Genomic DNA, 24,604 nt, shown 5'->3' on the forward strand with positions numbered 1-24,604 from the left:
AAGTCCTGCATATGGAAGAATTATCAGCACATTTATACCGCCTAGAGGACCAAAAGTAAACATGGCTGTATTATTCTCTTTAACTAATATATTATTATATGATACATTATTCGATTGTTGATACTAATGCATCAGTGTGGAAATAGCACTTTACTATTGTGGAACTTGTTTGACCTTCTTTGTACAGTACAGTAGTTTAGTCCAGTGATTTCAAACTGAGGGTCTGGCCGCTCTGTCACAAGATAAATCTGAGGCCGTGAGCTGGTCGTTATGGTCTTTATCTTTATCTTTTATCTCTTTCTTAACTTTCTGTGAAATACTGTAACATTTTTGGACCTCATTTAAATACATTGTTATACATTTAAACATTTCTATAAATGAAACCATGTGCGAAGTTTAGAGGGGAGATCAGTCTTGTGTGGAATTGCGAACACCTAGACACTGCTTTTTTGTGATGAGTCACAAGGCAATCCTTATCCTTACCAATGGACTGTATTTTAATAACTCACCATTAGGTTTTTCATGTAAAATCTTAGTCTCTTAAGGAAGTACAACTACAGATTCCCTGAAACATAGTAGACTAGAAGTTTAAAGAACAATAATGGGAAGTACCTTCACTGAAGTACCTCATAAAACTGTACTTTTGTAACTATAGCACTTGACACATCCATCGGCAGCAGTTTCACATCTACTACCTGACTGCAGTCACAGTGCTAATCACTGAGCCCATTTAATGTTAAACAAAGGTACCATTAAACACATCCGACAGAGAATGACACAAACCAAGTCCCCGTGACTGAGCGGTTGCTTTAATTTGGAGTCAAATACTAAAGCCTGTTTGCTTCAAGGGGTCACTGCTTCCACATTCCCCCTCTCACCCTGCAGCAGTCACCACTGCGTGTTAAGACCTTAAGGAAAAGACTCCTGTCAGCCCCTCTACTCACTGCGTCTCCTCAGTCACATAGACGGGGGATTAGACTGCCATTTTTTTTACTTTCACTGGCTGATTTATGTCACGAGCCAAAGTCAGAAGTAAGGTGTGGATGCTGTTCAGAGCCGGCACGCCACAACCATCCTTATTAATCTTTCCCTCAGAAAGTGAAACGCTCAGCAGTAACCCAGAGGAGAAGCTCAAACAGCCATCTATCCTCCGACGAAACACAGACAGCAATTTGTGCAACTGGCTGTTTACTTTGTTTCCAGTGATGACAGCCAGCGTCGTCTGGGAGAGCAGAGGAGGAGAGGTGTTAGAATCCAGCTGGAATGAAGACATCAGCAGCCGAATGCATTAGATAGTCTCACTGTACAACAACCTGTATAGTAACCTTGAAGACGTCTTGGTTAAAGAGGGCAAATTAATTGAGCTTTTCTTGAGTTAGCTAGATTTGATACAGTATGAGTTAAAAACACATCCAAGCTACCGAAGAGCAAAAAAAAGTTCAGCAAATATGCACGATGCATGATCTCCTGTTTTCCTAAATTATTTTTTTTGATTTAAGACACTTAAAGACTCATAAAGGCAAGGTAGAACAAAAACCATTCAGCATTAGCATCGGATTATCTGGAAAACACATTATCATTTGCTACGGTACACCTACCTGCTTAAATGTTCTCACACTGTCATTTAGATGTCAGCTAAAGAACGACTTTCTCTACTCTGCCCTCTTTCAGTGGAGCTGAAATTCAACTTGGACCAGTATGTGAACAAACGCTACCCAGGCCTGGTCAAGATTGTGAGGAACACCAAGCGGGAGGGTCTGATCAGAGCCAGAATACACGGCTGGAATGCCGCCACGGCTGCTGTCGTTGGCTTCTTTGATGCTCACGTCGAGTTCAACACCGGCTGGTAAGAAAAAGGTCATGTTTAACACGAGAAGGTGTAAGCTGTGTCTCTGTCCTTTGTAACCTTTGCTTTCGTGCTGTGCTTTTCATGTTTTTAGTGCAGAAGGATGTCATGTAAGATTATTATCATTGAAATATGCAGTTTAGCCTGCCTTAAGCATTTTGATATAGTGCCAGGCCACTTTCTCACTGACGCAGCATTTCTCAGCAGAGTGACCCTTATTATTAGTGAGAGTTTATCTTTAATAAGCTCTTGCATCTCCTCTTAAACTGTCAGTAATGGGCTTCAGTTACAGCTGAGCAAAAAGACATCCCAATTTGAATGGCACTACCTTGTCCAGCAAATGTACCTTTATGACAAGAGAGAGAGCCAAACGCTGTGAAAGACGAGCGTGAGGGTAATTAAAGAGGGAGCTCAAATGTAGAGCATTTCTGCATTATTTCACCTGCAGGCTCTGGGCTTATTTTGAGATATGAAATTACTTCTGGGGGTCTCAGTCCAATGTCTGCCTGCTGCTTAAGTTTACCAGCAAACAAGTCACTCAAATAGATGTAATTGGCACCTAATTTGAGCCTGTCATGCTGTCAGTGTTTGAAGATGAAGTGTAGCTTTTGTTCCCTGGGAAGCTGCCTGGGAGGCAGGAGAGGGACAAGGAGGGATGGAGGAAGAATAAAAGGGATGGAGGAGGATAGCAGAGAGAAATGTTACATTTCTAAACAGTTTACGGTGTCCCTGGACGTAGTTCAGCCTCTCTTTTTGTATTATTTTCTACATTGTAGATTAATATTATTTATAGCTATAACTATGAAAGATCACATATAGAATTATGCAGTAAACAAAAAGGTGTTAAACAAACCAGAATATGTTTTATATTTTAGATTCTTAAAGCTTGCACACTCTAGGCACTCTCTCAGTCAGCTTCATGAGGTAGTCAGCTGACCTGGAATGGTTTTCCAACAGTCTTGAGTTCATGTTTTTTTGAGATAACATGAGAGTAAAGAGATCAGGTGAGCACGCCTTTACTAATAAAATGAACAAAGCATACGCATACGGTCTACTAACCATTTATAGTACCATCACACACATCAACCTTGTAACCCTTGCAAAGGACTGATTGGATGTACCTCGATCATCGCCTCTCGGCACACCGTTTCAGGATCCTCAGGCCTGGAGGCTGTGCGAGGCGAGCCGCCCAGCCAACAATCAGCACTCAGGGAGAGAGTTGCAGCCATTGCCTAGGTGCATTACTGATGATAATTGATACCCTGGTGGTTTCCTCATCTGTTTCCCCATCTGTTCTGGCTTAAAAATAGACGTGCCTTTCATACCCCCACATAACCCATTCACCTCTGTATTGGTGCTTCCTCCTTGTCACTTCCTGTGCTATCACCATCCCCTTCCACTCCTCCTCCTCTACATGCCATGCCTGCGTTGGCAAATGTCCTTTGAGTTAGTTCACCTGCTGCCATCATGTGAATTTCACACACCTATCTCTTCTTCACCCCCCCCACCCCCGTCGCCACCCACACACAAAGACACAGACCTGCCTCCATCTTCCTTTGTTTTGCTGCTTTTAATTTACAAGTCAATGAAAAGTAGAGCAGAGTCCCTGTGATTTTTCTACAAGTAGATGCTGTGTAAAGGGAAATTACAATGGAGGAGATGACTGGATATCTTCTAGAAGCTACTTCCTGTTGCTTGGGTATCTTTTGGGTGTGTGTGTGTGTGAGAATATGTGTGTGTGCATTTATTAGCTACTGTATGTCTGCAAACATCCTGCCCTGCTCTTTTTATTCACATAGATTCATTCACTTGTGCTATCTATCTATTTGTTACAATGGAAGAAGCCCCCTATTTATCATAATATGATTATTCACCCCTGCACATACAGTGATAAGTGAGATGGATGGTTCCCGTAGATGTTGTGGTGAGTCTCCCTCAATGACCTTGTACACACTGCCTATGCATACTGAGCCAGAGACAATGCTGCCAACTCTCAGCTGCAGTGCTGTGATTCATTGGCGTGCCGTTCCCCCCGGGGTGCTGTACATTTGCAGCTGAAATGTATTGCTGGTTCGCATTACTGTTAAACCAAACATAATTGTATCACACTGTATAGTGCACTTGACAGCTGTTTCCCATTCCCTCACACCATGTTGGCTTACGTGGAGCTAAGACGCGAGCAGTTTCACCAGAGGAGTGATGGAATCTGATTTCCACGGCTTTGCTCTGCTTTAATATGAGGATATGAAATCGTTGCGTGTCATTAATGTGGTATTGCATCAGCTAAATGTTCACAATCCATCTCCTCTAACATTTCATATCCATCCGTCCCTGAGACAACGGTTGTCCATTCTGCCTCAAACAGGACCAGTTTCCCCCTGTAATTAATCAGGATTAATGGCAGGAAATGGGAGTGTGTTGTAATTAGGACCTACTGTATGCAACACTTGAACCAGGCAGCTGCAGAGGGGAGGTGCAGGGAAATTGATATTTATTTGGTTTTTAAAGCCCCTGCACAGTTGCGATCTCAGGTTATTAACGATTAATGATTAGAAGTGTAGCAGACATTCCCTGCTGGGTGTATGCTGGAGATAGGATTGTCATTGCGGGGAGGCTGTAATGAAATACATGCCTCAGAAAGCAACACTTTGATGAATTCTGAATGCTCCGCTACTATGTGACCTGGTGAGTTTTTCTAAGAATACGACAAACTGGTGAAATTCATAGAAGTAACCACCAATAAAACCAACCTGCAGCTCCTGTAATTATGAAATGTATAATATTTGTTACATCCACATTTGATATCACGTTCTCTGTTATTATCACGGAGCTCCATCTGCTTATTATGCAGTGCAGGTACAATGGTATTATGTTAAATTCAATGGTACATACATTTCTTGAGTTCTTGAATGCTGAGGAAATTTTCTTTCAGCAGAAGCATGTTTTATCTTTTAGCATGCTGAGTGCTTCACAGAGCTCAGAGGCCAGACAGACCTCCAAAACTGCAGGAGACAGAGATTTGTGCCACCTATACATTTGTGTCATATCAACCCCCGTCCTGATCAAATGCATTTAGAAGTAGTGTAGAATCTAGCCTTGCATCGTAAGAACCCTTTCCAGTTCGTGCCTCCATATCCCTATCACTGTCTACTTCAAAAAGCCCAGACGCCATAATGAATTGAAATTCTGCGTGGATACCTTTTACTTTCTTTAGATTCTGCATTTTTTATGGGAGGCAGGAGACTGCCCAATGTTCTTATGTGCTCTACATGTGCATGTCTGAACTGCTCTGTGAGACAGCCAGAAGGACTGTGGATGGCCTCAAATTTACAGAGCTTTAATGCGCCTCAAAATGGTTAGCATCACTGCAGGCTTAGATTCCTCTCACAGACACATCACACTGGGTCACATGCTCATGCATCATATGTAGACAGCAAACATACATTAACATGACAAGAATTAATTTAACATTTAACACTAGGTGCACACCATAGTGTTAATATAACCCCTTTTGAAGTGTTAAATATTTTAACACAGTGATTATTGACTCCTTGGTTCAAACTGAACACTCTTCAGTGGTATTCAGTCGAAGCTCTTCTCAGCACATGTGTGCATTTAGAAATAAACTCCCTCACAGTGGCATTGTTAACCGTACAGGTGTTGCCTCCATGTTAACACATAAATATCACAACATACTACACTATAAAAATCTACACATGTGGAGATGTCCGTCATGTGCTTGTAAGTTTGTTTTTTTATGTACTTCATTGAACATTAAAGTCATTAACAATGTCCATACTTTGTTCATAACCACCAATTGTTTATTTTTATACTGCAGTAAATATTACAGTGAGAACTCTAATCATTGAATAAGTAAATCATTGTTACATATTAGAAAAATGGAGAAAAACAATCTGTGTGAACATACAAATCTAAAATAGCATCCACCCATCTACATGTACTTGTGTGTAAATGTGTATACGTCTGCTTTATGCAGCTCAGCGTCCGTCCATCTTGTTTTGAAACAATCAATATGCCTGTGATTTTCTGGGTATTTTCTCCATGCTTACGTTGATATGACTTTAACATTAAGGGTTCTGTAAATAATCTGTTGAATTTATTGTTTTGGGAAACTTTAGCTGGCTTCTGGATCTTTCCTCCAAACTCACCTTTTGCTGACATCTCCTGTATGCATTACAGTACATTTACTACAAGAAAGCAAAATTCTTATCTTATAGAGTTTACCAATTTAGACAATTTACATATTTCATAAAAACAACCTTGACACTATGTTTTAACACCAACTTTAGATCATTAACAGATAGTTTGACAGGTTTCACTCAAACCAGAGTTCCATTAAATTTTCATGAAGTGAGATTTGTAATGGTCCCCTAAACACCAGAAATGTAACTCTCCTCATTTCGCTGTGTTACTCCTGTGCATTCTCTCAAATCAATTATTTGGGTCATGCATGAAAGGTTCAGTACACCAAAATTACATCCTGTGCTTAGGGGTAGCTCACTCAGCTGATCAGTCCAATGCAGAATTAAAGGAGATCTTATTTTCAGGCAGTGAGGGCCCCGCTGCTCTTGGGGAATAATTCAGTGCGCAGTTAGATTCCATTATCTGATAATTCCCTGCTTCAGAATCATTAACAATTTGAGATGCATTACCTGGAAATTTTTTAATAAAAAACTGTATCTCAAAGGGTCTTTTGTCGACACTGGACAAAGGTGGGCCATATAGTGACATATTCGCTGAGGCTGAGTCCAGCCGATTTAAACTGAGACCATGCAACGATATTTATCCTGGCTTGCTACACATTGTTTTGTTTGATTGATTATGGAAAATGTGTGCACAGCCTGATGTTAAGCTCCAAAAAGGTATCGGCTATTATCAAAGACAAACAGTATGGACCACCACAAGAAATGCGGTGGAGTCAACGGCAATGAAGTTTGTCAACATGTATTCGCAATACTGGATGAATCATGGCTGGAAGCGGGGAAAAAATCCTATTGTTATATGGAGCTGAGTATGATTTGGGCTGATGTGGATGAATAACCCTCTTGGTGTTATGCAGATGAAATGGCAGATACAAGAAGAGGAATGACACAAAACCAGATGTGTCCTCCTTTCCAGAGCCGTCTATCTTATCAGCCTCATAGATCCCTCAGGTACAGGAGCTGCTGGCTGGCTCTGGGGTGTTTCAGGGTTCTCAAGGACAGAGGGAGATGAATGGAAGATGCTGGGATGGCAGAGAGATCTCCTCAAGGTTAGGGAGCGTAGACAGAAAGTCAGTAAAGTCTTTATTCCAGCACACATTCACATACTGTCCACAATATGCTGGCCCTCAGTCAGAAGCATTTGCTCATTCTATATTTTTCAAACAGCAAAATGACTCATTGAGTTAAACAACTCTGTCAGGCGGCTTTGAAACATCAAAAGGTTTCAAAAAGAATTCACTGTACTGAATCCTGCAGCAGTAAAAATCCAGAAAAATTAATTACATTCAGGCCATTTATCGTCACAGTTATTTTTGAAATGTAACCGTTTTATTGTTTTCCAGCAAAGACAAAATGTCAACACATCTGAACATCTTCTACTTTTCATACAGACCAATCATTCAGCTCATTTCTGTGCTAATACTTGCTCTCTAGCAACACAGTTTCATTGACAGTGTGAAAGTATGGAAGTTTGGGTTAATCACAGTCTGCAGTCTCCCCCATTGACAGATGACAGTAGTCTGTGTGATTGAGGAAGCTATTGTGTGAAATTTGGTATGACACAGGCTGTGTAACCATGGACGTATAAAGAAAGCAGGATATGGTGCCCTGCGGCCCAAAAAGAGAGGAAAATGTTTGACAAGAAAAGTATGCAGCTCCTATAGTACAGGAAATGTATTGGCATTTACATATATCCTCATTACTCGCCTACTTGTGGTTATAAATCTACAAGTTTGCACTCCATGCTTTCTTGCCGTGTAAATATGTCATTTAATTAAGTCAAAGTGGAATTTTAGCTGGGAAACACAAGCGGTTCGTACCAGGCCATCTAGCAAGATGTCAGCTGCACACTGCGGGCAGCTTTCTGGTCTTTAGTCCTCAGTTCATTTGTTGTTGCCACTGCTGTTTAGAATGCAAATGTGCAGACTTGGAGATGAATTACTGTGAAATTGATTTGAAGGAGCAAAGATTTGTTGACGTTTAGTTAGAGCAGCTGATAACAGCACAAAACAGTCAGTTTGGTTTTGTTGATTTGCAGGTGAAGACATCCAGCCAATGCCAACGGCATTTTAAGAGTACACACTCAGTGGGCCCTTTATTTAGTGCACATGTACAATCTAAAGCAATCCAGTACTGTTCTGCCATGAAGTCTACTTTTATGACGGTACAAAGGTTGGACGGTGGTTAACCATTACAAACAGGATGATGAGATAATATAAGATAAGATATTCCTTTATTAGTCCCACACTTCAGTGTTACAGCAGCAAGTAAGCAAAAATAAAAGAACAGCATTAATAGAACTTCAATAAAACAATAAATAACAAACTAGTGGACAGAGATATACGTCTAAAAAAGTGTGGAATATACAAAGTATTGCACATGAAGTGAGGAACATTTTGTTCTGGCTAGTGGTACTGAGATGTAAAGCGCGATGGACAAATGACCATCAGTCAAGCAGCTCTGAGCTCTGAGTTTTACTAGTGATCATAAACAAGATGCAAAAAGTGCCACAGCTGTCATCAATATGTATGCGGCGGGTGGACAAGAAGAGTGGTGCAGCAGAGGTGACATCCAACCTGACACAAATACTACATTGATTTTCCACTTGTCCTATCTACCTGTGGTCTCTACCAGCACCATCATACAGTGAAGGACACATAGACACGTCCACAATTAATTTAAAACCAGCGTGGGACGGCTGTGGCTCAGAGGTGGTGCGGGTTGTCCACCAATCGGAAGGTCGGTGGTCCGATCCCAGTTCTTCCAGTCCACATATCGAAGTGTCCTTGGGGAACACACTGAACCTCAAACTGTGTGTCTCAGTGATTAGTTTCCTCCTTAGGGTTGGCAAACCTCCTGTGAAGGGGCGAATGTAGTGTGACAGCGCTTTGAGGGGTCACAAAGAGTAGAACAGCACTACACAAGTGCAGGCCATTCACTATTTTTGCCATTTGGTTCATGTTTGACACTTGCTGGTGTTCAGTGGCTCACGCATGCCCTCTGTGAAAACATGCCTTCTGGAAGAAGACCTTAAAGAGAGCGGGATTAGTAGGGGATCCCAAAATAATAGCACAACTTAACAAAAATAAACTTCTTGTATTTGTATGTTTAGCTTTACATGGTCAATGAGTGTGTGTCAGAGGTGTTAAGTCAGTTACATGTTTTAGGTCAAGGTTAGTAGTGTTATTGTATTGGACTACATTCTATTCAGAGGTGCTTCGAGTTCGACTGAACATTTAACCTTCATACAGGTAGAATAAGTGGCAGAGCTGTTGTACTGACTCCATTAGATTGTACAGGTGTACCTAATAAATTTTTTACAATATTTCTTAGTCACGTTTCTTAGCAAAAGTTGGTCAAAACAGTTAAAAAGTAAAATTCTTTCCTACAGTTCAGTGTCATTGCACAGGTTGAAACAGAACGCCTGCCTCTGTTCAAAGTAAACAAAGTCCACCCACCAGCACCTCTAAGGCTCACTACATAATACGATATGAACTGTAAAAATATCCCCAAATAATGATCTGCTTCAATGTGAAATGCCTCTGCAGTAATGGTGGCGTGTTTACTTTAGCCTTCAACACTGATATATTTATTGATTTGTATTGGTCATTTACCTGGAGATTATAGCTATCTACTTAGCCCACCTTTTTTTACCCACAGCAATGGTCACCAACAAAGCCACAAATGAAAGAAGAAAACTCTCAAATAGTTAATAAAACTTTGAAGTATGGGCAGAAAGAGCCGTCTGTCAGCCTCTCACGATGGCGGCTGCAGTACTTTTTACCAACCACACTCATGTTATTAAATTATGGCTTTTTCTCAGTACTGCTTCATACTTTACTGACATCATCCCATATAGTTCATTTTGGATCCATTCCCTCTGTACTTTCTGTCTCCTACCTTCATGTGCTAAGTAGTAATTTTGGTTTGGGGAGATAAATGGGTTTTACTTTTTGAGGAGAAGTAGATGTGGGGGGTAGGGGGTGGCAGTGAGAAAGAAAGTCAGTGGGAGGGGAGATAGAGAGAAAGCTGCAGTGTGGGAGTATTCTTGAGAGATACATTTATCATTTTATAATTGCATCCACTTATAAATTTAGAAGTATATCATGTGAAGAACTGAGCATATGAAGAGTTGCTTTGAAGATATGTTGAAGATCATCTCTCAGCATGAGAACATTATACGACTGTAGCCAGTGCCAGCAGCACTTCCCCATCGCTCTGTACCATATAGATCTCAAGACCATATTGCTCTTGGCCAAAGCTTTTAAGTTGCATAAGGAGTTTACTGTGTGCGGCATCGACAAAGAAACCATTCCAGTAACCAACAGACAGGAATATTTTGTTTTACCAGATGAAGTCCCCCCCCGAATGGTCCATTAAAGGTCCTCAAGAAGCTTAGTGGTGCCTCTTAACAAACCTGCTGTTTGAGGAATGGAGAGAATTTTAAAGCCGAGAGAAAAGGTGTGCTGATACTTTTGCTTTGGCTGTTTCCACCGCTTATGCCCAAAGGGACTATAGCTAAAAAATACATTTTGAGAACTTGTATGTTACATTAGTTATACGAGGTTAGTGTAACTACACGATGTAAGGTGAGAGGAGGCACTGAAGCCCTGCAGGGACAGACACTATCCCTGATGTGCAATACTTTCTAATATCTCATCCATCCTTACTTTATATTCTTAACAAGATAATTTGAGCAAAATAAACAAAACTATGATTGTAACTATAATTGATTTGTCGCCCTGCTGTGTCTAAGGATAGAGGGTGTCACATGCTGTACAGATTATACAGCATCCTGACTGACATGGCTACCATTACCTTTTTGTCTGTCTGATATAAAACAAAAAAAAAAAAACAGCTTCTGTTAAAAACGTTCTATCTTGTTTGGAATGTAAACATTAAGGGCGCTCTGATCAATCAGCCACCAACCATTATGAGATGATATTCGATCTGAATAATTTGATCGGTGGTCACTATGAAGGCTGATCAAATGACACAAAGCAGCCCTGGTTTGATTGACAGGCCATGTGCAGTTTAGAGGCAGGCAGCAAGGAGATGGCTGTTGCATCTCGGTGGAGAGGTGAGCTGCTTTTGGCCTAATGCTACAAGACTAGCATCCGTCGTGTGTACACAGCGTCGAAAGTCCAGTCTGGTAGAAACGGAGGATTTTACTGGATAAAACCTGAAAACTAACACACAAATGACAAACCAGAGAGACAGAGGTTAGTCCGAGGTTTTATCAGGTAAAATTCCCCATTGTTACCGGACCGCTCTTTATATGCTGTGTACACACAACAGATGCTAGCCCAGAGGGGTGTCCTATGACGGGAGATTAATGGGTCAGCGAGGTGTGCTGAGCCTAAAGCCAGAGTTTTCAGTGTCACAAAGGTGACTCTCTTAACTTGGCTTGATTACCATTTCTTATGCTGCAAACTCAACCTGGTCTGGAGGAGGTTATGTTCAGCATTTTGGCTTAAATTGGCTGTAAAAAGGGCTGCCCTTTTTCTCTGATTATAATCACTATGAGCGATGCAGATCCTCAGCTGAGGGAACAGGTTATAGGCAAACCTATTGAGCCAAATGTTAAAAATGCCACCAGATGCAGCCATGCAGTCACAGTCACACACACTCTATGAATTGTGTTGTCCTGGAAGCCTACACGACAACAAATGTTACATAGCTGATCATCCATACACTTGAAATTGAAGTTTCAATATATACAATTTGTTGTTGTAACTTGCTGTGCTTGCACTTTTTTTTTTAGTAAAATTAATTTTATTTGATTCCACAGGAAAGTTTTATTTGTTAAGCTCTAAGCTGCTTCCAATAACCGAGCATAGGCTGCTGTGGTTCTCTAAAAGAGAGAGAGTGGAATACGTTGCACGTGTTGCCAATAAATTGCCAGTTGTCAATTCATAATACTTTCTTATATAAAATATACAATTTTGTAAAGAATAGTTACATAAACAACTAATACTGTGCAATAAATTGAGGGCTTCAAATGGACCCTGTGAGTGGTGGCAGGTATCAGCCGATACTGGTTCCAGTGGTCGAAAAATTCCTGATCAGAGCAGCCTCAATAAAAATGACGAGCTGTTGATTGATCATATTCTATCTCCCTCACATGAACCAGTATTTATAATATGCAAAGATGCTGTAAAGATGTGTTCTCCTCACATATACTTCAGACACAGACACAGTTCTCTAATGGCTGCAGGTGATATTATGAGGATATTAAATATAAAGTGAGAGACTCGACCTTAGAGTAAACATTGTTTTTTTTGTCATTGTTATTTGCTAATGTGATTAATTGTAATTTTTTTTTTATTTACACTCACCAGAGGCGCTTTTATCTTTCTGTTTATACTATTTACATGATTTTCCGAATTCTTTTTCAAGGTCGGTGGTATAAATCTATAGGAAGTGAACTGTTGGATGGTAGCATCTAGAGGAGGCATGTCAAGTTTCATGTAAAGCTGAATTCTACTGAGTGGCGTACTGTAGCATACTGTAACCTCTGCTCTCTTCAACACACTCAAAAACATTTCATGCATTTATTTATAAAATGTCTTCCATGAATCTTTCAAAAACTACTGACCCATTCACTAGATGGACTCTCCAGCAGGACTGTTTGTCAGTTGTTCTTAGTGACTCCTGTCTCCCTTCCACAGGCTCAGGAACTGGTGCTAAAATGCTTCATGAACTAAGACAAAATCCTTTATTGAAGTATTTTAGTTTGGGCTGACAAGCCTATCATTTTGAGGTTCTTCCCCCAAATTGGCCCGTTAAAAGCTACCCTTAGCCTTAAGATGTTTTGTGAATAGGGCCCTGTGCTCTCAATTTGATGTGCTCTAAAAGGCTGTGTGCCAGCCAAAGCTGCCTTGGAGCAAAAGCCACGAGATGAAGAGCACGGAGAGCGCTCTGAGCAAGGCCTTTTTCAGAAACTAACTTGCAACCCTTCACACGGGCAGGAAAAAAGAGAGTGGATAGTTTTCCCAGGAGCCGACTAAGCTTCACTTTCACCTGATGTGTTTTGCTTTATCAGGTTTTACTTCTTATCAAGTCTCTTGGCAGGATAAGTGTCACATTGTGACATTTTGTTTTTATGCGTAGGAGATATAAAATATGATATGATATTATTTGCTGTTCCACGGGAAATTCATTTTGTAAGACCTTCACATCATAAACAGCGGAGGGAAGCGGATCCTGGCAGTGGCTTTGAATGCTGAATAGATGCTGATTTGACAGACTGCATCATCGCTGAAAACCCATGTAAATGTAGCGCTAGAGTGAAACTTGAGACAACATCCGCAGTCATCCATGGCTGCTCCTGGCATCCTTTGCAGAATCAGGAACTACAGTAAATATCTCTTGGTTCAGTAGGTTGTAAAAATGTTGGAGATTTCTTGAACATAGTTTCTGTGAAACCACATTCACAGCTTTTATTCTACATTTGCATCAGTTGCATCCATCTGGTCACTGTTACTGTAATATTATTACTTCAAATCTCAGAGCAGGGCAGAATGAAAATCTGCACTCTTTAATCATTTGCCCTGTAGCAGACCATTCTCTCTTTTCACCTTTTACAGCTAAGCAGTGAAGCTTCTGCATACTTGATTCACAAGTCCGCTCTTAACTTCTGTCCATAGGGCTGAACCTATTCTGACCCGGATGAAGGAGGATCACACACGCATCATCCTGCCCGCCATAGACAACATCAAGTACAACACGTTTGAGGTGCAGCAGTACGCGAATGCCGCCCATGGCTACAACTGGGGACTGTGGTGTATGTACATCATCCCTCCGCAGGAATGGCTGGACAAGGGCGATGAGACGGCCCCTATCAGGTGAGGGCCTCAGCGGGCGAACACTGTTCATTATACATGAGCATGTTTGATGAAATATGGATAGCCTCAGGATATGCTTTATTCATGTGTGGAATCATCAAACTAAGGTGCTCTGTAGTCTCATGTGCCGTCCAAACATACAAATAAAGCCCTCCTGTAAAAGCTGGATAATTACCATGATGAATATCTTCATTTTGATGCAGGATCACAAGGCCACAGCGATGCAGTGTCATTAGTGTAATTGTGTGCAGAATATGAGCAGGGCATTCCATTATACCACATGCTGATTGGAGGACAACGCTGGCTTGTATCGTGTTTCTGTATAATCCTAGAATTGATTATGTGTGTCCGAGGTCAAATCGTATTGTATTCTGATTGACTGAGAGAGCACAGGAGTATTGTGTTGTATGGAAATGGTCTTATATTCCAGGCAACATGTGACTGAAACCAACCACTTTAAGTCAGACAAAACACAAGAAATGTGGTTAGACCTTCTGGCTTCAGTATATATAGTATATATCACCAGAAAATAAATATGATTTAATCACAAGACTATAAGTTTGTTTCTAAAATGTAAAGAAATTAGAGTAGTGTAGTCACAAAACACATTTTTTCCAATTAATTAATTATTTAAATTCACTTTTACTTTGTCGTTTCTTCAATTGCTGTGAAGCTACCGTCAAAATAATCAAGAGATGTGTAGCCGCAAAATTGGATGTGGTGTCTTTTATTGATTTTTTAACTTCTTAAAATTTTGATAGTATTCAGCAGCTCTGGTTGGGCTCAATTCTAAAAGAAATGTAAGCAAATATAAAAATAAGAGGGGGAAAAAATCAGATAAAGAGGGGTCTTGCACATTGTAATAGGAATACCCATATTTGCAATGTCCTTTAACTAAATACTGTAGCTGCCTCCCAGATGCAGGGTTCACAGTCGTTGCTCCGATCTCTTTGAAGAAATGGGTCTCAGTCAGACATGCCAGTAAACAAAAGGCACTGCGTGATGTATGAAAAATGAGTGAATTGTCTTGCTATGCGCATTTAATAACTCTTAATGGACATTTCATTGAACATTTCATATGCTGCTTTATGTGCAAGAACTGTAACTGTAGCTGCTGATGTATGAGTGTGAGAAGGCAGCAGCATGAAGTAGTTCAGCTCCTGTTTTCCATCTTTGCTATATGATTGGCACTGCAAAAACAATTAAATTAGGGAAAAGAAACCTTTTGAGATTTGAGGCAAGTGAGGCGTGGAACATGCTGACAGGGCTACAGCTCAATAGCAGCAAGAGATCCATCAAATGCCGTGAATTAGGTGTATTAATTGGCACAAAAAAGGTACCACAAAATCAGGGGCGACACAGGGAACATAAACAGACATAGAAAATACTAGTTGAAGCAGTCACCTATGTAAGGTAGCTACTGTGCTTCTCTACCTGATCAACTTACTATCAAGACAGGACATTGCAAGAATTTAAGACACTATGTCATTTTAGTGTCGACCTTGTCATACTTACAGTTGATCAGTAACTCTAATTCTTAACCCATAGGCAAATTAAACAGTTGCTGGAATCAGACTAAGGTACTTTCTTTGATTTGTATCACTTAAAGCCTCTGCTGCTGCATGAAACATCTAATAATACTAATAGCTCCTAGAAGCTACAACATTCACATACACTGCTGGATTTTGGCCAAGGGCTACGAAAACTGAATTCCAAAGCAGAGATTCATTACTTTGCTCAGTCCAGCATAGGCAAGGCAATAACACTTTGATTTGAAACAGATGGTCTCATACAAATAAACAATGTGACAACAGTTTATGCTGTGGACCTAAATATTGGATGTTTTATCAAAGCTCCATAAAAATCATGTATTATTGAGCATTAAGTGCTAGGCTTGAGATAGGGGAAAGATAGAAGAACAGCCTCAGACATTGCAGTGCTGGTTCGCGTTTCACTATTGACACTTTGCTGCAAATAGACAGATCGCCTCAAGGCCCAGCTGAAGTGTGTCGGCTGTGCGGATTTCTATTGGAAATCATTCACCCGCTTGTTTCCTCAAGGTTTCTGCCCATCAACAACAGAAGCTCTGTGGCCATTCAGAGCTCAGTCTCAAAGCCGTTTCTGGCTGTTTGGACACATTCAACAACAAAGCGAGTGAAAGGGCACAAAACTGTCACATTCTGAGAATACAGCGGATTTGACAAAGAGAGGATTTCTGTGACATACAGTAATATTTGATAGGACAGAATAGGAAGGCAGTGGAAGGGGTTTTGAAGTGTGGACTGAATCACCCAGGGACTGTTTATTTAGATAAGAGTAATAGTTTATAGGGAAGGCTGACACTAAATTTGTTTCCTTGATTATCATCTGCTGCTGAAGGACGCAGTTTAAATTACTGTCAGACAAAGAAAATATGAGCGTCAGACATGAATAAGCAACAGATACACCTTCAGTACTTCTACAATGACAGCAAAGGGACAACAGAATACATCAATCTAAGCATCTTACTTAAGCAGACACTTGAAAAAGATGTGACTGGTGTGAAGACATCTGAGTACAGTGTATGAACGTAATATAAGGAGATGGGTAAGAAAATAAGCTTTCCTCAGATAAGACAAAGTTTCATATAAACCTGCAAATTACTGATTAAGAAATGTTTAATAGGGCTATAGACACCACTGCACTTCAAAACAGCAAGCCAGATGTCAGGTTCAAAAAGCAGTTGAAAAAAGCAAGTGTGTCTTCATCTGGGAGACGAATCTGAAATGAAAGTCTTTATCTTGCCAAATTGCGTACATGTATCAGATGTTCATACTGCATACTGCGTGCAAATGAGCTGAGGCCCAAAGTTAAGGGGTGTGAAGAGCGGATGAGCCCTGCAGACTGACCATCTGTACACTAAAAATAACTAAACCTAATGACATTAAATGAGAAATCCAGTGCAAGATTTTGCCATCAATCTGTGATGTCTGACGCAGTCCAGAAGTCATTCTGTGACAAACTCAAATAGTTTCTCCTTTTTTTTTTCATCAACATACTTTCTCTCAAGTTGGTGTTTGACAAACTTCAGAGAAGTGAGTCCTCTGCGCTGTATCCATGTAGATACAAAGGGCCAGAACAACAGAGCAAAAAAAGAAAAGTGGTGACAGAGAGAGAACAATGGCTGGGTGCGTCATTCCCACTTATAAAACATTACAAAAAAAGCCGCTGGAGACTGTGTTGTACTTCACACACAACTGATGGCAGGATCACACAGAGGAGAAACTGTGGTCACATTGCATCAAAGTCTATTGAAGGTTTTTGTTGATGGAGATTGGTAGTGCTGCCTTTTCTGCCATTGATTTCTCTTTGTTTGATCATTGAACGCTGCTGTAAAACCGTCGCTGTTGGATTCTTGAAACCAAAAGTGGACATTTACAGTATTCGGTATTCAGCCTCTCTATTTTCTTCACGTTTGGCAGAATAGCTGGCTCTGATTGTTCATTTGATTGGCTTCATCGAATATAGCTCCAGCAGGGGAGCTACTTTTTCATGTCACAATATTGCAGATTTGATCACCTGTCGCACCAGCCAGATGAGAGAGTCACAAAACGTTGCTATTATTTGTTCTCTTTTCTTTTCCTACTAAACATTACCAATAAATAACCCTATTACGTTGTAACTATCAATGTGAGGAGATTTCTTTTAGAACATTATACCTCATGTGGTGTTGAAAAGCATCGAAATGTAAGGAATGTGGTCAGCAAGAGGTTTTCGCATAGGCAGTGAGTCTGTACTTAAAGAAGAAACGCTGTTTACATCGGCAGCTTATTTTAAAGGGATCACTCAGAGAGAGCTGCATAAAGTTTGCACTGTGCAGACAGCAAAGGTAGGTCACTTGTCAGGAGAGGAGGAAGGATGAGGTGAGCGGAGCTGAGTGTGTGCTGTGTCTGTCTTTTTATCTGCAGTGAGTGCAAATAATGGCACTTGAGAGCTTCCCTGTGACCCCCTTAGAATTTAAACAAAGACTCTATTGGGCTACACGGGGCAGTAGGGGAATATAAGCAGCATGCACGTGCGGTTATAATACATGTGGAACAAAAGCATTTAAAATAATTAGCCGATGATAGAATGCTTTTTCACAGCTTTTCTTGAAGACATAATGGTCCAGGTGAGTTCACAATATCCATCCCTGCATCATTTATTCATTCTGAGCAAGGATTTTCAAAATGAAACTCAATGGTAGAGGTCCAAACTGTGTTTTATATGGGGTGTAAACCTAAAAGAACCTTTCTTTTTGGCTCACGCACTGTATGACAGAGTGCATTCTTTAAATAAAGAGTCAATGAATCATACTGCAGCTCCCTCCTTCTGGTACTTCCTACTTCCATGCCTTTCAAGCTCAACTGGCAGACACACATTTGCTCTGTGTGTGTGTGTGTGTGTGTGTGTGTGCGCGCGCGCGCACGTAATAATATATAGTGAACTTACCCCGGGCACCATTCCAGAAAGATGAATAAAGCCACTCATTGGTCACTTTAGAGAAAAAAAAATAACGTAGCTCGCTACTCTTTATGAATGTAATGCTTTTTGTGGGGCTTTGTCCCAGAGCACTTAAGACCTGACAGATAATAGTAGTGAAAAGCAGCCCTGGGGGGACAGCAGCTAAAGTGGCACTCTTTCTTTTAGTAAAGGTAGATAGCAACCACGTCTTCTGTGAAAAACACTCTTCATCTCTCTAACAGCCGAACGTGGATCGCTTTTAAGTTGTGCTAGTTTTGAAAGGCTTTTTAAGTTCTTCTCCTAAAATGTTAGTAATAAGTGAAATGTAATCTGGCAATTACACTTACAATGGCATTCTGGATTGTAGTACTGGAGTAGGATGGGGAATAGGCTTTTTGTGTCATGCTTTATTTTATTTTCTATCTATAGTACTTTTCATTCTATCTTGATATTAAAGCTGCATTAATCAATGTTTTTTTTTATTTGCAATGTGTCAAATTACAATGTGCAGTATCAAAGGTGTAGTTCATAGTGATAAACCAGCAGTAAATAATTCCCCAACACTGAAGCCCCCCTCAGTGATACAGAGCATTTTGGCATATTTCATTTGAATTGTTTTGGTTTAACTTTACTCTTTTGGTTCACTCGCATCACTTTCATCAACATCATTTCCAGCAGGCAGCCCTTTTCTGATGAGCTCTCTGTACGCTACTTGTCCAGCACCTACCAGCAAATACACAAAGTTAGCAATTAGTGAGTAAACATAGTGGGACATTAAGTAGCTTGAGAGACATATTTGTCTCAGGCGCTGGTGGAGACTAAATCAGAGCTAAAGGGAGAGTGAAGAGACCACTGTCAAATGAGTAGAAACACGAAATTAATGATAATGTTTTGTGCCAACTGGATACAAAAATAAACTGTTTGTTGACATGTTCGGCACAGCAACTTTGTTAAATGATAATATGTTGTGTTTATAGCTTGTTCCACTGACCCAAATGGCCAAAAGCTGTGTGTGCAAAAGTGTAAATTGTTGATTTTTCAGAGCCACTCTTGTCACTTTGGTCACATGAAGTCAAAACAGCAAACTGCCAGTACTCAGAAGTTGATAACTGTTTTACACCTGGATTAACCACAGCTTCAGCAAACTTAAAATTGCATTTTACCTTCAGTAAAAAAAGCTTTTTGTTATTGACAAGTGGTTGAAATATGCTTCATTTTACCATAATAAAATCCATCATCTCACCACACGAATATACTCTTGCAAATTTTTAAATCAGGGGGCAAAGTCAAAAGTGTATCATATTTGCACGTTTACATTCAATTGATTCAACTGAATGCAATACTAAGACTATTCAATACTTTACTTTGATAACGCTGTGACCACTGCTTGATACATTTTTTCCAAGCTCATTGAGAAACCCTCTAAAACTTGAGATGCCTTCTGCCTTGATTGCACTGAATATTTTAGCATTCTCTGTGGGCGTATAAAAGTTTAGTGGCAGTATAATGATATTCTGTCTCTCTCTGCTCATCCAGAACTCCAGCTATGATTGGCTGCTCCTTTGTGGTTGATCGGGAATACTTTGGCGAGATTGGTCTGCTGGATCCTGGCATGGAAGTCTACGGGGGCGAGAACATTGAGCTCGGCATGCGGGTAAGGACCACACATTATTACCCATGCTGCTGTTAAACTGCAGTCAAATTGGATGGAGACTGTGATAAATAATTTGAATTGTAGGCTTTTTTTTTTTTTTTTTGCTTTTTTAAACTCAATTAAAAGTCACCGTGCTAAGAAGAAGAAATTGCTCAGAGAATTGCTGCACGTAAAGTTGGTTTTTAATGAGGCATTCCTTCAAAGCTGGAAAGTCTTTTTGTGTGCAGTTGAACACCAGAAAGGCCACACAAAAACCCATAATTTCAAATCCAGCATTTGAGGGGGTAATATTTAGATGTGCAGTCCTGGTTGGAATGATTTGTGAAATCTATATTCAGACTTTGGAACAGCTTATGATGAAGTTTTATTACGTTTCCCAGCTTGGATACAGCTTAAGACACAAAACCCAGGGGCGTCAACAGAAGCCACGATTAAACTTTGCAAAGTTTCTTAGATGGGAGTGGAATAAAAAAAAAAAAAAAAAAAAAAACCCTTAATGCAAATCTTCAGCCAAACTTAAGGCTCTAAAGCCTGTATACAGAAAATGTAAATCTCTTTTGCTGCTGCTTTGAGTTGAATTTAACGCTTCATGTGAGCGAAGGGTTTGCTGAAGAATTGGTTAGCGTTTAAATTCAGAAAATGTTTCTCTCCAGCCGAGTGGAACCATTCTGAATCTAAACGCACTCCTTCAGCTTATTGGAATGAGATATGCTTGAAAGATCCCACTCCTTCATTTAACGTCTTCCCCACATCCATTTTAAAATCTTGAGATGGCTTCAATGGACACCTGTGAAGAGTCGACCGCTTTTGAAAAAGCACTTGAACGGAGTCCGGAGAATGGCTCTCGGTTTACAGATTGCTGAAGTACCTTATTGAAGGCAGAGACATTTACAATCACTGGTCACCATTTCAGAGTCTCTCATTATTCTAGCTAGAGTGACTTTCCAGAGGTACAAATGCGTGAATGTTTTTTTTGCCATTGACAATAATGACCCAATCATCTAGCTCCTCGTGTCTTTATCTGACAGTTGTTTTGCCATTATCATAGAGCAACAACTCAGCATTATGTATTATGTGCCAACTGCCAACTGCCTCCCCCAAGGTTACACAGTGTTCATTCAGTAGAGCTGCTTATGTGTACCTAACAAACCATGCAACTGAGTTAGATGAGGTTCGTGGGGGAGATCAGTTCAGCTACAGCAGCTAAATAAAGTCAGAACAACTCTGTTGAACTGTGTGATATAGTGTAACAGTGAACTTCTTTTGGCTCTCACACTCCACTCACACACACCAGCTCCTCATTGACTCTGGCTCTTTTCCCTATGAATATTAACTGTAGCTTTTTGATTCATGAAGTGAAGAGAATATGCCTCTCTGTGAACACAATGCCACCACAAATGCAATTACCTCTCCTCCTGTTTGGCCTGACTGTGTGGAAATGAAACACATGCAACAAAAAAGGGGCTATTCAGCACATGTACGAGCTTGAATAGGTTTGCAGTCAACAACCAGCTTCAACCATTCATATTGTACAGCCGCTAATGGAATGGAGATGGGCTTCTGGCGAGTGGACGGCAATTACTCGTCTATGACTACAGTGGCTTATTGTAGTGCCGGCTGAGGACTTGCCATTTGGGATAGGGTTGATTGACATGACCATGTTTAACAATTAGCCAGGGCAGCTCACAATAGCTGAGGCTGCCCAGGACCATCTGACTGCAGGGGGTTGATGAAAGGCAGGGTTCACGCAGAAAGGTTATGGTGTATTTATAATTTACTGTGAGTTCCTGCTTCTGTAGCTTGCTCGGAGTAAAAAGGCTTCCAGGATCCAAAGAGCGGGCCTCTTTGTAAGCAGAGGGAAGCCTCATATGTGCTGGGCTGATTATATAGCGCATAGCACTGCATGTGGTGTTGTTTCCGTGAGGAAGAGAATAAAATAAAATCAAGTGAAGGGAAAATAAATCATAGATCCCATTGAAGTTTTCTGTTTGTTCGGGTGTGCAATAATTCACAAGGTAGGACCTGAAAATGAAAAGAAATGAACAGAGGGAAGACAAAAAATGCAGAAATAAAAAAACTGGATAAGTAAAAGATGCTCCCAGTATGATTAAGTGAAGGACACATGCATCATCTACAGCCACACCATTAATAGATGCATTCTCTGTTTGAATAGATGCAACATAATCATTACAAAATTAACAATCAACTTGACGTAATTCTTATTATTCTTATTTGATCAGATACTGATGCTGTTTAATCTCATGACACATTTTTCCCCTTTTGCCCTAACAACAAAGGAATTTCATATCTTCACCTTTTGAATAATTGCAACTGGCATGTCTCAATAAGAACATCCTGCTTGCCATGAGACTCCGTTTGCAAACACAGAAAAATGGTTGGGGACAGAAATGATGAATTCTGCCAGAAGTGTCAATATGAGTTTATCTTGTAATGTGTCTCCCACCTCTCCTGCATTGCTGAGTATTTGCTGATATAGCATCTCAGGAGACCAGGACATTGCCTTTCATTTCAAAGTTTCTGTGGGCACAAGTATTATACTGTGGTAACTCTGTCAGCAAATATAGTACTACATCAAATCTATCTAGGGTCATCCCTGCAGCTGCTGCTCCGAGCTCCACTGAAAGCTGATGAGGAATGAAACCTTCCTACATGTATTGTAATCGCTCTTACAACTCCTAAAGCCAGTATATTGGTATAAAAGTTACCAGGGGCCATTGTTTATATCATATTTATTATTCCTCATTTTCCATTAACAGTCAATCAATCTTTATTCATATAGCGCCAATTCATAAAAAAAAATGTTATCTCAAAACGCTTTCCATAATGAGCAGGTGTAGACCAAACCCTTTAATTAAGACAGACCCAACGATTCAGGAATTCAAAATTAAGAATTCAAGAATCCTCAGAGAGACAAGGGGTTGGGAGGGGAGATGCACAGCAAACAACCATAATAATAGTAACTATATTATTGATGATAGGAATATGACTAATAATGAGCAACATAGTAACAGTGAGTAATATGACAATAAGGAATATATGAACAATAATAACATGACTAATAGTAGTACAAAGTGGCGGCTGCCAACGATCCGCAGCAGTGATCCATGGAAGCCAGAGAACCGCAGTCAGGCGAACCGTGATCACGATCCACAGGAACCTGAGAGATGAGACAAGCACAAAAAGCATTCTGGGAGCGCAGTTCTCTAGTGTGGTAGTACGACACTGTGAGCACTGTGAGTTAGAAAATGTGTCTCTGTGTTTGGGGTCAAGCACAATAACTAATAAGTTAATGAATAATAAGCAGAAAGTTGCTGGTCATCCAAGACTTCATGTCCTTAAGGCATACTTGGAGTTTAGTCAACTGATTGGATTCATGTAGCTTTATAGATAAGTAGAACTCATTTGTACTGAAGCCTTGTCTACAAAGGAGATGTTTCCTATCCCCTTCCATTTCCTGTTCATCTGACAGAACAAATACGCTTCTATTTTAATCAATCCAGATGTCTACACAGGTTGAATATCAACATTTTTATTTAGTCTTTTTACACTTCAAGTCTATTGTCTTCCGTTCCTGGGCTTGTGTACTGGGCTGCACTGCCAAAAGTTAACTTTTAAGGCTGCAATATTTCAATTTTTATTTATAGCAGGAGAAAGGAATAGCTTTCTATAAGCAGTGTGTACCAGTGCAGACCGCAAATAAGGCTTTGTCTAACTCTAGTTTGCATTGTGCCCTGACTCAGTGCCAAATGCCTTACTTTACAGCTGATTATCACGCAGAAAAAACAAAAGTCACAACATGCAGTCAAGCTATTTCCCTTAAATGCTAACATTCAATGATGTGTACTACTTTGCTGTCCCGGCCAAAATGATGATAACTTCTTTTCTGCCAAGAAAAAAGAGGCCAATCTGTGTCTAGATGGGTCTACCCCACACAATATGCCCATGTGCTCACTTTGCCATCAGGACGCCATCCAAGCTGCTTTATAAAATCTGTCTCATTTTCATAACAGTCCAATCAATCAGTCACTTCCAAATCCAAGAAACTCAAGTGAGATCTCATGGGGAGGCCTGCTTGTCTCAGTGACATTTATTAAACTCACCAGGAACTCCTTTCAGGAGTAATGAACCAAAAAATTATTCTATTTTTTTCCTTTGAAGTCTTGTCTCCATAACCACCTGGGCTGGGCCTGGAGGCATCTGGTCATAATCTCTCTGTAGTGAGGAGAATGGAGCTAATTAAAAGTCTAGCAGTACCAGCAGCTAGACAGGAGTGGGACATAATTACACTTTCCTTGGTTCCCTATGCATTCCAAGCAGACATATTACAGTTTGATGGCAGCTTACTGTACAACAGTTCAGGACATTTATTATTTCGGGTTTAGATTTGATTTTTTTTAAAACTATTTTAAGTATGAAATATCCAACAGAAAATGTACCACTACACATTATTCACAAATTTAAGAATGCAGTGCCTATTGAGCGGAGGTTCTCAAAATGTGGGAGCTGTGGGGTGAGAGGAGGTGACAGGTGT

The 24,604-nt window shown here is 40.3% G+C and overlaps 1 protein-coding gene across 1 annotated transcript in view; it reads left to right on the forward strand.

Moving 5' to 3' along the window:
* Positions 1-24,604, forward strand: part of galnt9 (polypeptide N-acetylgalactosaminyltransferase 9) — an 82,073-nt gene that overhangs the window by 31,123 nt on the left and 26,346 nt on the right. Inside the window, exons 4-6 of the mRNA XM_070834028.1 lie at positions 1,672-1,846; positions 13,719-13,916; positions 19,935-20,052. Of these exons, the coding sequence (XP_070690129.1) occupies positions 1,672-1,846; positions 13,719-13,916; positions 19,935-20,052 (491 nt within the window). The remainder of the gene's footprint in view (positions 1-1,671; positions 1,847-13,718; positions 13,917-19,934; positions 20,053-24,604) is intronic.

The sequence above is a fragment of the Pempheris klunzingeri genome, chromosome 7 (genome assembly GCF_042242105.1).
Source record: "Pempheris klunzingeri isolate RE-2024b chromosome 7, fPemKlu1.hap1, whole genome shotgun sequence".
Lineage (NCBI taxonomy): Eukaryota > Metazoa > Chordata > Actinopteri > Acropomatiformes > Pempheridae > Pempheris > Pempheris klunzingeri.